Below are 14,580 nucleotides of genomic sequence, written 5' to 3'. Positions count from 1 at the left end.
TCTCTATCCTTATCTACATCTTATTCTAAGAAAGTACGACAAAATAATAAGCAATTCACGAAATACTAACTCTATAAATAAGTTTTTTTTTAATAAAAATAAATCATTTTTTGAAATTTTTACCTAATTTATTCTCATCCGGTGATTCGCGAGTTTTCAAATGGACAATTTTGACAGTTACTTGGTTTGATTCGCTGCATGAAAAAATGTGTATCTGTTTGCTCAATCATTATTTTACTACTGCTCTCGTTTGTAAATTTGTAAAGATTAACATAATAATAATCCTAACGGCTGTAGTGTATGAAAATAATTTTGATGTTTCAAAATTAAAAAAAATCCTACATTTAAATTATAACGAAAAATCGATTGTTAAAAGTTTTGCGTATCATTTTATTTATCTGTTTCAAATGCACAAATTTAAACAAATACGAACATTTGAACATCACAGAAATATTTTTATTGTTGGGAGCTTATGGAAAAAATGTCGTTACTTCATATTTCACTTATTGGATGAGCTAAATACATTTGATGAGTCTCGAACCGAAGATCCCGCAGCAGCCTTTATCTTTCCTTGCGCCTTTACCATGTCGACCTCTCGTGATGCTGATGAGGTGGGTGAAAAAAACCCGTACTTCAAGTACTGTTCGGGTCACACCACTTTTTTTATTGCTTTTATGCATTAATAATGCTGATTTAAAACTAAAAAGCATTATAAATGTTGATATAATGCTAACTTGCATTAGAAATGTTGATTTAATGCTGATTAAGGGTTATGGTTGATTTTTAAGTTGAAACTCTGTTACAGACTTATATGAGTAGTAAAATTACAAACGAAGTACTTGAGTTCAAATTTATCCAAATTGGTGTTTAATGACGGCTCATTTGTATATCTCGGTTTTTGCTAAAAACGCACGCAGGCCACATCTTTTTTTCAGACGAAAAGTTGTAGACTCTGAAGGCAAAATCGAAAAAGCAGAATGTTCATAGCACATATTTTCGTATTATATCAGATAATAGTCCAGCGATATTAGAATAAGTCATCTGTGATGGTTTGGGTAAGAATTTCGACGAAAGAGAAATTATTATTGCTACTTGATAATGGCTTGAAAATAAACAAGGAGTATCACTTCTAACACATTTCCAAGGGCCATTTCTATTCTTGCGCCATAGTTCTTTTTGTCAAATTCAGTTTCTGCTTGCAACATAATTCAGTATCAGCGCATAAAGTATCGATCGTTAAAAATGGTGAAAACAGATTTGGCCCTGTTCCATCAGTTCGCCTGATTGGACTGTATCTTCACCCCATTTAAACCCACTATAGACTTCAATATTTGGGAACTCATGCTTGGGAAGTTGGACGCTGTTAAGCATTCAAAGTTGAACACATTTAAAAACGTTTGGCGAAGATTTGGGACGAAATGCCGAACTAAGTCGTGCGTGCGGCTTGCAAAGACTTCGAAAAGCGTATACGACCGTTATCAAACAAGGTAACCAAGGTGAAAAATTTAAACCTACAGCAATAATACGAATATATCTCACTCTTTAAAAAAGGCGACACATCAAGCACGCCATCATGTGGAAAAACTTCCAACTATAATGAGTATCTAAACATCGATGATTTGAACTACTTTTGTCGGATTTCTGCTTTAATAGTGGTGCTGTTGCCGCTGGTGGTGGTGATTGTGGTACTCAGGCCTGTCCCGACTGAAATTGCATCTCGGGAAAAACGATGTTAAAAAATGAACCAGTTGACTGATCCTTTCCCATTTTTTCGACAACGAAATGTGACTCATTAGTAAGCTTTGGACTTTTTTACTTCATTTGAAAGAAATACCATATCCATACAATCGCATTTTCCACCTGATACTGTTAATTCTACAAAATTCTACATTTTTCTGAACCTTTTACAGAAATCAACTTTTTCTTTATTGTTTTTTTTTCAGGAACTCCTCGTGATGTTTTTGTAGTGTTTGTTTCCAAATAAATCAGTATTTTTTGCTGGGTCAGGCATTATTTGAAGAGTGGAACGATCTAAAATAGGTCGAAATTGAGCGGAAATCTGCTCTCTAGCTTAGTTGGGCATTTAAACAACGAATTTCATCGAATCATATCCATTTTTTCGACGCCATTAAAAATATACAAATTTAACAAAAACATACCAGTCATTAAGAAAATTCCTTAACCAATTTATTTTTTTTAGCTGGTTCAGTAGTTTTGTTGTTGGAGCCAAAACTGAAAACTGCTTATTGGCAAATTGATATTTTTTTTTTTTTTTTTTTTTTTTTTTATGGCGTTTAAATAGCTCGGGGAGCTGACGCTGGAAATGAAAATTAGAATAGTTTGGAGAAGAAAATTTAAAGTTTAGAGAAGGCAGCGTAGAATAGTAAGCGATCTTGAGACGTTGGTTAAACCATCAAGCACTTCATTATATCCATGGAATATGGATAAAATGCAGTTCAAGATAATAAACCAACCCCTCCCGATACCAGTTGGAGGAAGGACATGGGCGGGTTCGAGACTGGCCTCTGCATACTCCCCACGCATCTAACTACATTTTATTTTTGTGTTATTAAAGGAATCATTTTAACTTATCTTATATGTTTTTCCTTCCTTCGTCGTCGTCTGTTGAACGTCTGCTTCGTGTCTCCGCCCCAATTCCACTGGTATGTGTGATGGGTTTCGTGATAGTTGTCTCGGGGTCCAGTCATCATATGACTCCGAATCGTATGCGCAGGGGTATATGAAAATAAAAGAAAGAGAAAAGGAGAGGAAAGAGAAATATAAAGGAAGGAATTAGTTCTTGCATGAAGTAATTGAAGTGTTATTTGCTGTTTTCCCTAATTTTTTGCCTTTCATTTTCTAAATTTTGAAATTTTTGTTTTTCTTTTTAGAGTTTTTCCATTTCATTGCTAATCATACTATTTTACCAAAATATGGATGTGAGAGTTTGTTTTGCTTTTTGCAGCAAGCCTATTTCAAACTAATAAAAATTCTAGCTCAAATTAATAGTAGAAGTAAGCTACCTTATTCCTATCACAACATCACAAAATCATGAAAATTTACCAGAATATGGATATAAGAGCACATCTTACCGTACCCTACCTACCTCACATAGTTGAATGTTAAAATCCATCATAATTTACAAAAAATCTACATAGGGGTTCTATTAAAATATACCGCATGCCTATTGTAAAATGCCCGAAATCAGTAATTAGGACTACCTACTCATTGTTATTCTTCAAAACCGTACATTCTAATATATACTTCCATAGATGAATTTCAAACTAAACCGAAAAACGTAAAGATTTGCTAAATATTAATAATTAAATAAAAAGCAAAAGAACGTCTTACCAAATGAAATATAACATTTTCCAACAACAGCATTCCCATCCAATGAGCCTCTAGTTCTTGTAAAATGCTTGATTTAAGAATAAGCCAACGAAATTCATAAACCGCAAATACACACTTACTAGAGCATTGGGGAGGCGAATACCATAACCTTTACCTAATATCGTAATACTTTTCACACGTTTTCTCTATTTTTAATTCTACAAGACTAAACCATCTAACTACCTAACCAAACGAATTATGCCCTATTGAAAGTATCAACTTTTATTATGGTAAATTGTGATACTTTCACTACCAAATGTTGCGATTGTTCTGCGGAAGGGAGGGCAAGTGTTTCAACTCCCATTCATCTTATCAACATGGATCATGAAAAAAAAATAGACATCTTTGAACCTACTGCTGAATTTAAACTAAATAAAGATGTCCAGCTCCTCTTCTAATTTAGGCCATATTATGACACCATGTTTAACAAGATTGTGTGTAACGACACTGTCAGGAAAATGATGGGTTGATCCATCATTTTCACAAACATACACACCGCAGCCGTTAACCCATTGCAACTTAGGGTACGGGCTTATTGGCAAATTGATATTTTGATCCAAAAAAAAAAAAGAATAAATCACAGTTAAATGCTAGTTGCACGATTTGTAAGTTAGAAAAATCATAATGAAGTTATATGTTGTTATAAAAAAAAATGAAATATCATTAACATTTTAAAAACCATGGAAAACATTTCTGGTTTCCATTGTTTATAGAACAAGCTCATAGTGCCCTGATAGAAGGATAAAAACTTATTAAACTATCACCACATGCCTGTGTTTATGATCACTAATTAAACATCTATTTTGACTGCATTTATTCTTCATTTCAATACTCAGAGTCCCAGACACCGTTTGATATCCACGTTAACGTCCCAAAAAAAGTTGAGGATTTTTCCGAATTTTGTACAAAAGAAATTTGCATCGTCGCACAGTGGGGCATACCTGACCAATCGATAGTCAAAACCTCATAACTTTTTCAAATTAAATCCTACTGGTTTGAAGTCTTCTGAAAAGTTGTTCGATTTTTCTCAAAATCTTTTTTCATCTAGATGTTGTGAAATTTGATCTATTTAGATAACTTGTTCAGCTAATTTCTTTATTAACTTGGAAGCTACTCAATCGATCGGCGTGAAAATTTTCAAATACAAGAATGGGGGGCTCCCATACAAATGTTACCTGAATATGTGCACAACTTTTGAATTAATAATGCAAATGGATCCATATTTGTCAACAGAGAAATGCATGTTATTTTAACGCTAGTTTAAGACCCATCTCTTTTCTGGAAGAAGGAGATTTCATAAAAATGGTATAAAATTTCTACATTCCTAAACACTAATAAAAAAACGTTTAAAAAACCGAAATACTATTACAAAATTATTAAAAGGGAAATAAATTTTCAAAAAAAAATTAAACGAGCTGAATTTCAAATTCGATTGAGTTCAAGTTTTTCTGCCAATAACATTATCAAAAGCAATCCAAAAGTACGAAAATTGTCCAAAAACATGTTTCACTAAAACGTGAATAACTTGAAATTAGTTTTTGTTTTGTTGGATAGCTGAGACTTCCATTTGAATTGGAAAGTTATTTACATTTTTAAAAACGTTGAACATTTTATTAGAAAGACTTTTTATGGCAAAAAGCGGTATGGTAGGATTCAGGCAGAATAAGAGTTCATTGTGTGAGTAGTATCTTTATCCTATGCTAGAAAAATGAATTTTTTACTATTTTCGGCATTTCAGGACTAAAGTAGGGCCTAACTTCAAAGTAGGAGCACTCACCCTATGTTCGACTGACTTGTGATCGGTGTAATGTCCAGTTTTTTTTTGAAAAGCATAAATTTATGATAAATTTTCGAAATTTACAAAAAGGGATTTTGTCCAAGCTTTCATAGGTCCTGCCCCACTGTGCGACGATGGCATTTATGATTGGTGTGTTGTTAGGAAAAAAAGGTGTGGTGCACCTAGGATAATAGACTGAGTCGATTTGGGGTCATTTTTGAATTTCTCAAATCAAGGGGTCTAAAAATCGTTGTTTTGGTACAAAACTCATCCATGATTTTTTGTAGAATTTTTAAGTAACCTTTACATGAGTATTTTTGAACTTTTAGGTTTGTATGGGAAAATTGAATATTTTGTACTGAAAAAACAACATGATTTTTGTTTTTGTGCCGATTTATGAATTCTCTAAAAGACCGTAACTTCGTACATTTTCAAAAAGATTTTAGTGCTAGAATCCCACCCTACTTCGCACTAAATTGGATTCATTTGATTTGTATATAAACTTATAAAAATTTGAGATGTTCTCAATCTCAAACGTTGATGTGCAGTGGGACCGTAGAAAAACGGATGATAATTATTCCATTTTATCCGTGCAAAAATGTAAGAAGGTTAAAATTAATCTATTATACAAAAATAACATGCTGTCTACCACAGACGAGCAGCGAATTCTGGACTCCTAACAGTTGGATAAAAACGACACTGACAAGAACAACAGACTGTTAAGTGAATTACACACTACATAGTTTATTAACTAACAACGCTCCGTAACAAATTTGTAATACAATAATAAATTTCTAGTTCCCTTGAAAAAGACCACCAAAACTGGTCGAAACGTATGGTATTTCAAAATAAAGTTGTTTGATATCCTTAAAAGACCGAAAAAGCCAAAAATATTTAATTATACATATAATAATTTTTCTAACACATTGTCAAATGATCGCTTTTTTCGGCTGTGTCCCACTTTTTTTTTCTCAAAATGCTCCGCTTTTTTGAAAACCATCTGGCAGTCCTATTAACAAATCGCTATTTCTTTATTTAGAAAACTGTTTCTCCTTCTTATAACCCAAAAAAGATTCAATTTCCTTCAAATACCATCAAAACTATGGGTTTTATTATTTGTTCATTCTTTTTAGAGCGCGATTGAATCTGGTAAGATGGTGAAAAAGCAAGTTTCTGAGATACTAAGCCCCAATATCCAATATCTTATGACTATATTAGCCTAACGACTCAAAAAAGTTTTAATTTGCAGATTTATCCATACAAGTTTTCTTTAATCGACAGAAACGTACCTAAGCTAATATGTATTGTTTGCTTTATTCAATTTTATTCATCTAAACATTTTTTGTTACATTTTGAAATTTTCATTCGAAGTTGATAAAAACCTTAAAATTGTTTTTAAATTTAAAATTATTTTTTAAGGGTTTTTCATAATTTTTTAATTTTTGATGACATTTGAGTTTATAATCTGTCTTAAAATCAAAACAAGAAAATTTTCAATATTCTGTAATTTTTTAATCAATTGTCTCTATAATATACAATATTGTACGTATTTATTTTTAAATTCGACACTCCATGAATAATTTTGATCATTGCTTTCAACCAAGTTAAGATTGATGTTTTGATTGATTTGAATAAGAATACATGGAGTCAAACATTATCACATTTTCAACGATATCAAACATTAAGATATTTCTTGATACAGTAAAATGCGAAGTATATCTTGTTTTTGAGAATATGGATAATAATTCCTTAGTTAAGAACTATTCGATTTATTTGACGAAAAACTAAAACGTATCAGAAATGAATAGTAAAGGAAATGTTAAAAAAAATCTAATAAAATTGTCAAGTCTTTTGCCTTTTTTTAAATTAAATTTATTCCCGCTTCAACTGTATTTATCTGTCGTATCGTATTTTAAAATGTTTTATTAGAAAAATTATTGACCAAAGATAAATAATTGGATAATCATCCTATTACCACAAAATGGAACGATAAGAGAACACATCTAGTTTTATCCTCAAATACATATGTATTGTCAATTTGCCTAACTCTAAAACCGTCCACCCGATCGGATTGCTCCAGGAAAGTGTGAAAACTTTTCTTGCCAAAATCCATCAATTGTCCCGACCAATTGGGTCAAGTCAAGAGACTGGGTTTTCTTCTTTTTTGAATAAACGAAAGCTAATCCGGATTCCGGACCTTCAATCTCGCTCGTAGACAAAACCGAGCAAAAGCAGGATAAATCTTCCGTCCCTCTAATGGGACCCTCCTTTCGAAGGGTTTTTAGACAAACACGACATCAACACGGAGAACCATTTTCATTGCTCTTGATTTTCCAGATACAGGAAATAATAGCTTTAGTTGATTGGCAGGATTAGACCTTTCTGCTGATGCCAGGCGAGCAGAATTGGGAGAAGGAGCAGAAAAATGCACACCCACCACATACATAAAACAGGTCTCTCGGTTTTCGATTGGTGAATGAAAGGATTTTTGGTCGATTCTCCAGACTATCCCAAGTCCGTCTGTTTTCTTACCTCTTCTACGTTGGATCCGATCGTTGGGCTGGTATGTACGACTTCATTCATCAGAAACTGGTACAGGATGGTGGTTTTGCCGGCATTATCCAGACCGACCATTACGAGTTTATGTTCTGGAATATACAGCAGCGGGAGAAAAGAGAAAAATGAGCAGGATTTAGAATCGGTATACACAGTTATTTTTGACAATGGATTAGATATGTTTGTTGGAAGTTTTCTTCGAATTTGGGCTGGTAGAAGTCGATGATGTTATCGAGTGGTCGTAAATATAATCTTGTTTTGGGGCTCCCCCGTTAACAAAAACGGTGATAAATGATTATGAGATTTGTAGAACGAAAATGGCCAGCTTGGGCTTGGGCAAGCTGACGTCGAAAGTTTTTCACATTATCGGGAAAAGCTGATACAGTTTGAGGTCAGGTTTAGGGTTTTATGGTGACGTTTAAAAATAACGACCTATCCTGTGCCACTTTAGTGAGATTCGAATGTAACAGTTATAAGAAAACTTATATGTTAAAATTCACACTTATGTAACAATTGAACCATCATGAGAATTACAAGAAATAAGGGATTTTCAATATGCTTTATTTACCAGTATAAAAAAATGTTCTAAGCTTAGGAGCCTACTAATAGGCGCTTTATAGGCAGCCGCAGCACCCAACGAGTATGTGGCTGATGCTCGAAAAATTGTATTTTTCGTTGAGCCAGAGTGAACCAAGCCACACAAATTTCTAAATAAGAAATATTTTAGATTTTAACTTACCGGTTGTGTTCTAAACGATGGTAAGCAACAAAAATTAGTTTCTATTATCATTAAAAGTAAAAATCCTAACAATCTATAAGGAGAAATGGAAAACAAAATAGAAAGGATTCAGTTCGGTCTGGCTGAACGAAAATTTATACAAATGCTGACGATACGCAGTATGAAGTTTTTGGCCACTAGAGCGTAATTCATCATGGAAATAATCAATTTTCAGTTCTTACAGTGCCGAAGAACAGTTTCGAATCGCAAAAAGCATGCTAGGCAGAATGGTCAGTTACGCCGAATGGATACCTGGTCGAATGATCGTAATGAATGGTTGCTAGGCCGATAGGACATCTTTTACACTTGTCTGCATGTTAGGCCGAATGGTCATCAGGCCGAAAGGTCATCAAACCGAATGGTCCTATATCCATTCCGCCTATCGACCATTCGGCCTAACAGCCATTTGCCTCAACATGCAAACTAGAGTTTTTTTTTAATTTGTCTTTATTTGTATCAATTCATAATTTCATTTATATTACATTAAATTAAATTTTCAGCTCAACAAGTTTGCTGGACACAATTAATTTTTTCAAAGTAGGAGTACATCCTGTAATGTCAACATAAAAATAATAATAATAATAAACCTAAAATTAAAAAGGTTATTTTTTAAACTATCGTAAAATTAAGGGAGGAAGGGAATGGTCTCTGAAGTAAGGGATGATTTTGTAAGCAAATTCCTCGATCAATTCAAATAATTGAGCGTTAATATGTCTTATCAGCCTAACATCCATCCGGCAAAAAAATCTTCGGCCAAATGCCCCATTCGGCCTATTCTCCTATTTGACATGTTAACCCGAATGGCCTAACATCTTGTTTCACATCGCTTTAATTCGTGTTTCATTAAAAATTTTATTTCGCATTATGGTGTTTCGAAATTATTTATTCCAATTTGGTAAACTAGACTGGTTAATATTTTTTTTCAAATTCAATTTTCAATCAAATTCAATTCAAATTTCAATTTTCGATTCAAATTTTTTATATTCAAATGTCTAATCAATTTCAATAATTTAATAATGACTTTTGATTCTGATTTATTTGGAGTCGTCTCAGTAAAATTCATTATTTTACCGAGTTTTTGAGATGATCATGAGTCGGAAAATGGTTTAAAAAATTAATTTCCTTATTTGTCATGAATTTTTGAAATTGTATTTTTTTTTCTAGATAATTTTAAATTTACAAAACCCTACCCAATTTAAAGCAAAAATTATAATAAATTTTGTTCAAAACTCCCCCAATACTCAATAGTTATCGAGAACTGAGAAAATTGTTTTTTGAATACAAAAATCACGTATTTAAGTTCATTTATCCAGATTCTCTTGACAAAAACTATATCAGAAAAGACGATTTTTATAATTTATCTTTATCCCCTATCTATAAATTTTGTTTTCCGATTTCGCATCACACTCGTCGAAATGAATGAATGTTCGGGTTTTATCAGAAAGAAAGATGAACTGTTAATCTTAGTCTAGCTTCCGTATTTTGAAGAAGTGCAGACTAGGATTGGTCGATCTTCGCAAGATCGATCTTTTGAACTCAAATTTCCGAATTTTTTTATCGATTCTATAGCCTTGGAAAAATCGATTAAATCGGTTTATTTTCAATCTGATGTTTCGATCTTCCAAGTCATTTTATCTATTAATTTTAAGATTCAATTTCGTGCAGAATTTTGATACTGGTGCTTGGTGCTTCTATGCCAATATAATCGAGACCGACATGACTTGTCCCTTGAATTCATGATGTTGTTTCAAAACAACACTAATTAAAATCCAAATATTTTGGGTTAATAGATAGCGTTTTTCGACTCTATACTCATGAGAAAGACCAAAACTTTTATCAAATGCTCAAGTACCGTGAAAGCACCAATGGCCGCGCACTTTCAACTTTAATCATTATTATCTCCGAAATTCGACAACGAAAATTTCTATGTTTCGCATTTTCTGATACCTACGCTGAGTATCTTTCACTTGCCATACTAGAAATAAATTTATTCTGCTTTTTGAGATCAGGAAAAAATAAAAACAAACATCGTTTTTGCCGGATGCCATTTTGTCTGTTGTCCTTAGCAAGTGAGCTATGCGGGTCCCTTTTTGTAATTCAGTTTTTTGTGTTGATTTAGAGAACCTTGGCAAAAATTTTCGAACGTAAGTTATTTGTGGCTGTATAATGAATCAATTGTGAAAAAAAAGTGAACAGTTTGAAGGTTCTGTTGCGGAAAAAATGACAATTTTGTTGTGCAGGGCCATTAGTACACTTGATTTTTGAATGTTTCTATTGCCGCGCACGGGAAATGTTTCTGTATTTATCAGCAGTTAAACGTAGAGAAGTTTTTCGAAAGTTCACAAAGGTTGCATAAGATTCACAGGCAAGTTTTCCAATCAATGTTTTCCATCATATAACCGGCTGAAATAACACATTTTTTAGAAACAATATCAGAAGAAACGATTATCTAATGAAAATGGCTACAAAGTGTTGGAAATTTGAGGTTAGATAGCAATTCGGATGTGTTTAGTTTTTGTTGGTCAATTTCCCCGTGGATTTTCAGACAGCTCGCCGAATGTGTGATGATTTGTCGAAATCGGGACCGAAAACAATATTCCAAAACATCTTCCGGCAAAATAATGCTCTGTAAAAATGGCGTCTCATATACTAATTCAGGACCAGACTAGTTTCACAAACAATGGTGACAAATCGGTGTTTGATGTGTGAATCAGAAAAAGCCTTACCTGAGAATATTCACAATGAGCCTGAGAGCCATGTAAAAATCATTTTAAACTGTTTGGATACCTTATTTACTGTAGAAACCTTAATTAAGACGTGCGCGGCCATTGGTACACTTGTGAGCGGCGATTGGAACACGCAACATTTGTGTGCGCGGCTATTGGTACACCGACACTTATTACAAAATCCGGTTTTTTGTGGCGTTGCAATGAAAAATTTCTCGCTTTTAAATTTTTCCCTTAAAGTACGTAAGTTTTACTACATGTCAGTGCTTTCCTTTCCAGAATCGCACAAAACATAATTTTTGTACGGAACAAAGAACATGCATCATAGCTTAAATGCGCGGCCATTGGTGCTTTCACGGTAATCGAAAGTTCCATAGAACGGTCACTTGAAAGCTTAGTCAGCCTTGAATGGAGCATCAATATTGTATAGCATGGGTGGCCAAACAGTGGCCCGCGAACTCAATTTTGTGGCCCGCGGAGATTTGAGAAGTTAAATTTTTATTTAAAAAAAAGTTTTATAATTAGGTATAAAACAGAGCAAGATCATAATACTGAGAAACTTCCTGTAAATTGTAAATTTGAAAAAAAAATCTTCGAATTTATTTCAAATTCTCGCTTTAGAATTTGAATCAATTGATTTCGTTGCCTTGGAGGCAGTAAAAAATCGCTTGATTGGATTTGAAAATCAGTGCAAACTATTCAACGTATAAATTTATTGAAAATTTTGAATTACAAGTCAAACATCGCTAAAATGCCAAAATACGATGTGTTTCAAGATTGATGTTGGAATTTGACAACATACTTCAAGATATTGGATTGCATCATGGGCTTTTTATGCATTTAGAACACAATTTTTCGTTAACGTAAGCTTATTGCCAGATTGATTACAAATGGAACACCAAGAAATGTGCTGTGATATCCAGTTAAAGAAATAATATCATCACTTTCGTCTGTAATGGCTTTATAAAACAAATTTGGATGAACTGAAGTTTGTTGATAAAGTGTTGCTCGTGAATCGGGAAACCTTAAAAAACTGTGAATTTCAGGAAAAAACCAGACTAACTATAATTTTTTAAGAATTTGTCTAAAAATTTTAAAAATATTTCCTACTAAGAATGTAAGAAAATTTTATGTTCAACTAAATGTGACAATTTTCAGAAGTTTAACCGCAGCCGTGTGAATGATTTGAACAAAATTCGGTTTAAAATTATCCAGGCTCAATTTTCCTTTAAAAAACATAAGAGCATTTTCCCATCTTTGGAGAGCAAAATTTCTACTCAAATGCCTTTATTCTGCATAGTTTTTAAGATTATGATATGTTATATTGAAAAGGAAACAAATTTTGTGAAAGAGTTATTTTAAATATCTTCATTCTCCAGCAAACATTAAAACGTATCAAAAATGATAACTTAAGTCGTTCACAATGGTGCGCAATTCTAACTGTTTAGTAAAAAGATCGTATGAAAGATTGTCTGACTAAAGTCACAATTTTTGGAATAAGTGTTTTCTTCGCGTGATACAGCTATTTACATTAAGAACAGCTTTGGAAAAATTTTCAGAAGCCAAAATTTTTACTTTTATCATTTGTGATGTGACTCGAAAGAAGTCTAAAACTATGGATATTTCTTAATAGGGTTGTGGATCTCGATTTTCCTAAACTGTTACAAATTTTTTATAAACCATGTTCTCATATTAAAACCCAATGTAATAAGAAGAATACTACTTTTACTTTTTTTCATTAATTTGTTTAAAAAAAACATGGCAACAATAAGCAGCCCTTCAACATTCAGTTTTATTGCCGCCTCGGCTCTTTGACTTCGCGCTTCTTACAATGCCGTAGCCAGTCTGAAATGTAATTGAAAAATAAAATGAATCTATTTTGCTTACAAGTATTCTCAACCTTCATTAAAATTAAATTTCAACGAAAACTTACCATTTAGAATATCAGAATAACATTCATATTGAAGTAACTTAACAATTGGTAGGCGCCTTTGACGACGATGAAAGATGACTGGTGGAATGAATGTGCTCATATTTTTTTACAATGCCGTTTCTTCTATTTTTCATAAACACATCGTATGAAAATAAAAAGAATTTCATAAGACTCTTTTAAAAACTATTTTACACTCTAAAAAGCGGTTCATAAGATGCATCGTATGAAAATTATAATAAGAAAAGAATGTTAATGCGAATCGCAAATACCAAATAAGTAAAAGATCGTAAAAATGGTTACTTAAAGTCGGTATAAATCGGATATGATGAAAAGTCCCGCAAGTTTGCAAATTTGCTCTCCCCCGCGGGATTCAAGTGAGAAAACAATCTTGATGTTCTCTCTGCAATTAGCAGTGCAACCAGATTGCTAAAAATCAGATGGTTCAATTGGAAAAATTGTCCAATAAGAAGTGAGAACTAAGAAGTAATAAGTGAGAGGTAAGCAGTGAGAAGTGAGCGGTGTCCCTTGTCACTCCTCACTTCACACTTTTCAGTTCTAACTCTAACTGCTCCATCTTCACTTCTCACTTCTCTCTTCTCATTTCTCAGGCTTCAAGTCTCTGCTCGCAGGTCACAGGTCTCTTGTCTTAAGTCTCAGGTCTCAGGTCTCATGTCTCAGGTCTCATGTCTCAGGTCTCGGGTCTCGGGTCTTATGTCTCAGGACTCATGTCTCATGTCTCATGTGTTAGTCTCAAGTCTCAGGTCTCGAATCTCAGGTCTCAGGTCGCAGGTCTCAGTTATCAGGTGTCAGGTCTTTGTCGAAAGTTTCATATCTTAATTTTCAGAGCTGTTTTTTATACGTTTTTCGGGAATAAGCACGATTTTTTTAACGCACTACCTTTATGTATTTGAAAAAGAATTCACCCTGAAGGATTTCATGAAAAAAGTGATTTTAGTAGGACCACTTAAATATCTTGAAAGCCATTTGCCACACAACTTTTAGTTCAAGAGATAGATGTTCAATTTTTTCGACAAAATTTCTTCAACTATTATGTTTCAAGGCATCTAACTTATCAGTTTGAAAACAGTTTTCTTTATCTCTAAATCTTTATAAAATTATTTTATTTAAAATGACCTCCTTAAAAAAAGGAACTCATGTAAAAAATTGTTAAAGACGTCAAATGCATCAAACTTAAGCGGAAAGTTCGATTACATTCTAAAATCCTTAGTTCTATTTTTCAGTAAATTTCGAAAAATCCGTTTTGGAAAATTTAACGATCGCCATCGAGCGCCTTGATTTAAGACGTATGCTGCCACGGAAAGATGTGTTTTTATAACTGGGATGAAAATTCAACAGTTCTTGATTTAAATAAAGTTTAAATAAAGTTCACTATAACTTCTCAGAGTTGTTGGGCTAATTT

The 14,580-nt window shown here is 33.1% G+C and overlaps 1 protein-coding gene across 2 annotated transcripts in view; it reads right to left on the bottom strand.

The window, feature by feature from the left end:
• The window catches only part of LOC129740912 (ADP-ribosylation factor-like protein 5B), a 78,495-nt gene that overhangs the window by 29,414 nt on the left and 34,501 nt on the right, over positions 1-14,580 (bottom strand). For both annotated transcript variants that reach the window (XM_055732559.1, XM_055732560.1), the window contains exon 3: positions 7,700-7,815. In XM_055732559.1, coding sequence (XP_055588534.1) covers positions 7,700-7,815 — 116 coding nt within the window. The remainder of the gene's footprint in view (positions 1-7,699; positions 7,816-14,580) is intronic.

This window comes from Uranotaenia lowii, chromosome 2, assembly GCF_029784155.1.
Source record: "Uranotaenia lowii strain MFRU-FL chromosome 2, ASM2978415v1, whole genome shotgun sequence".
Classification (NCBI taxonomy): domain Eukaryota; kingdom Metazoa; phylum Arthropoda; class Insecta; order Diptera; family Culicidae; genus Uranotaenia; species Uranotaenia lowii.
This window is presented reverse-complemented; position numbering and strand designations above follow the sequence as displayed.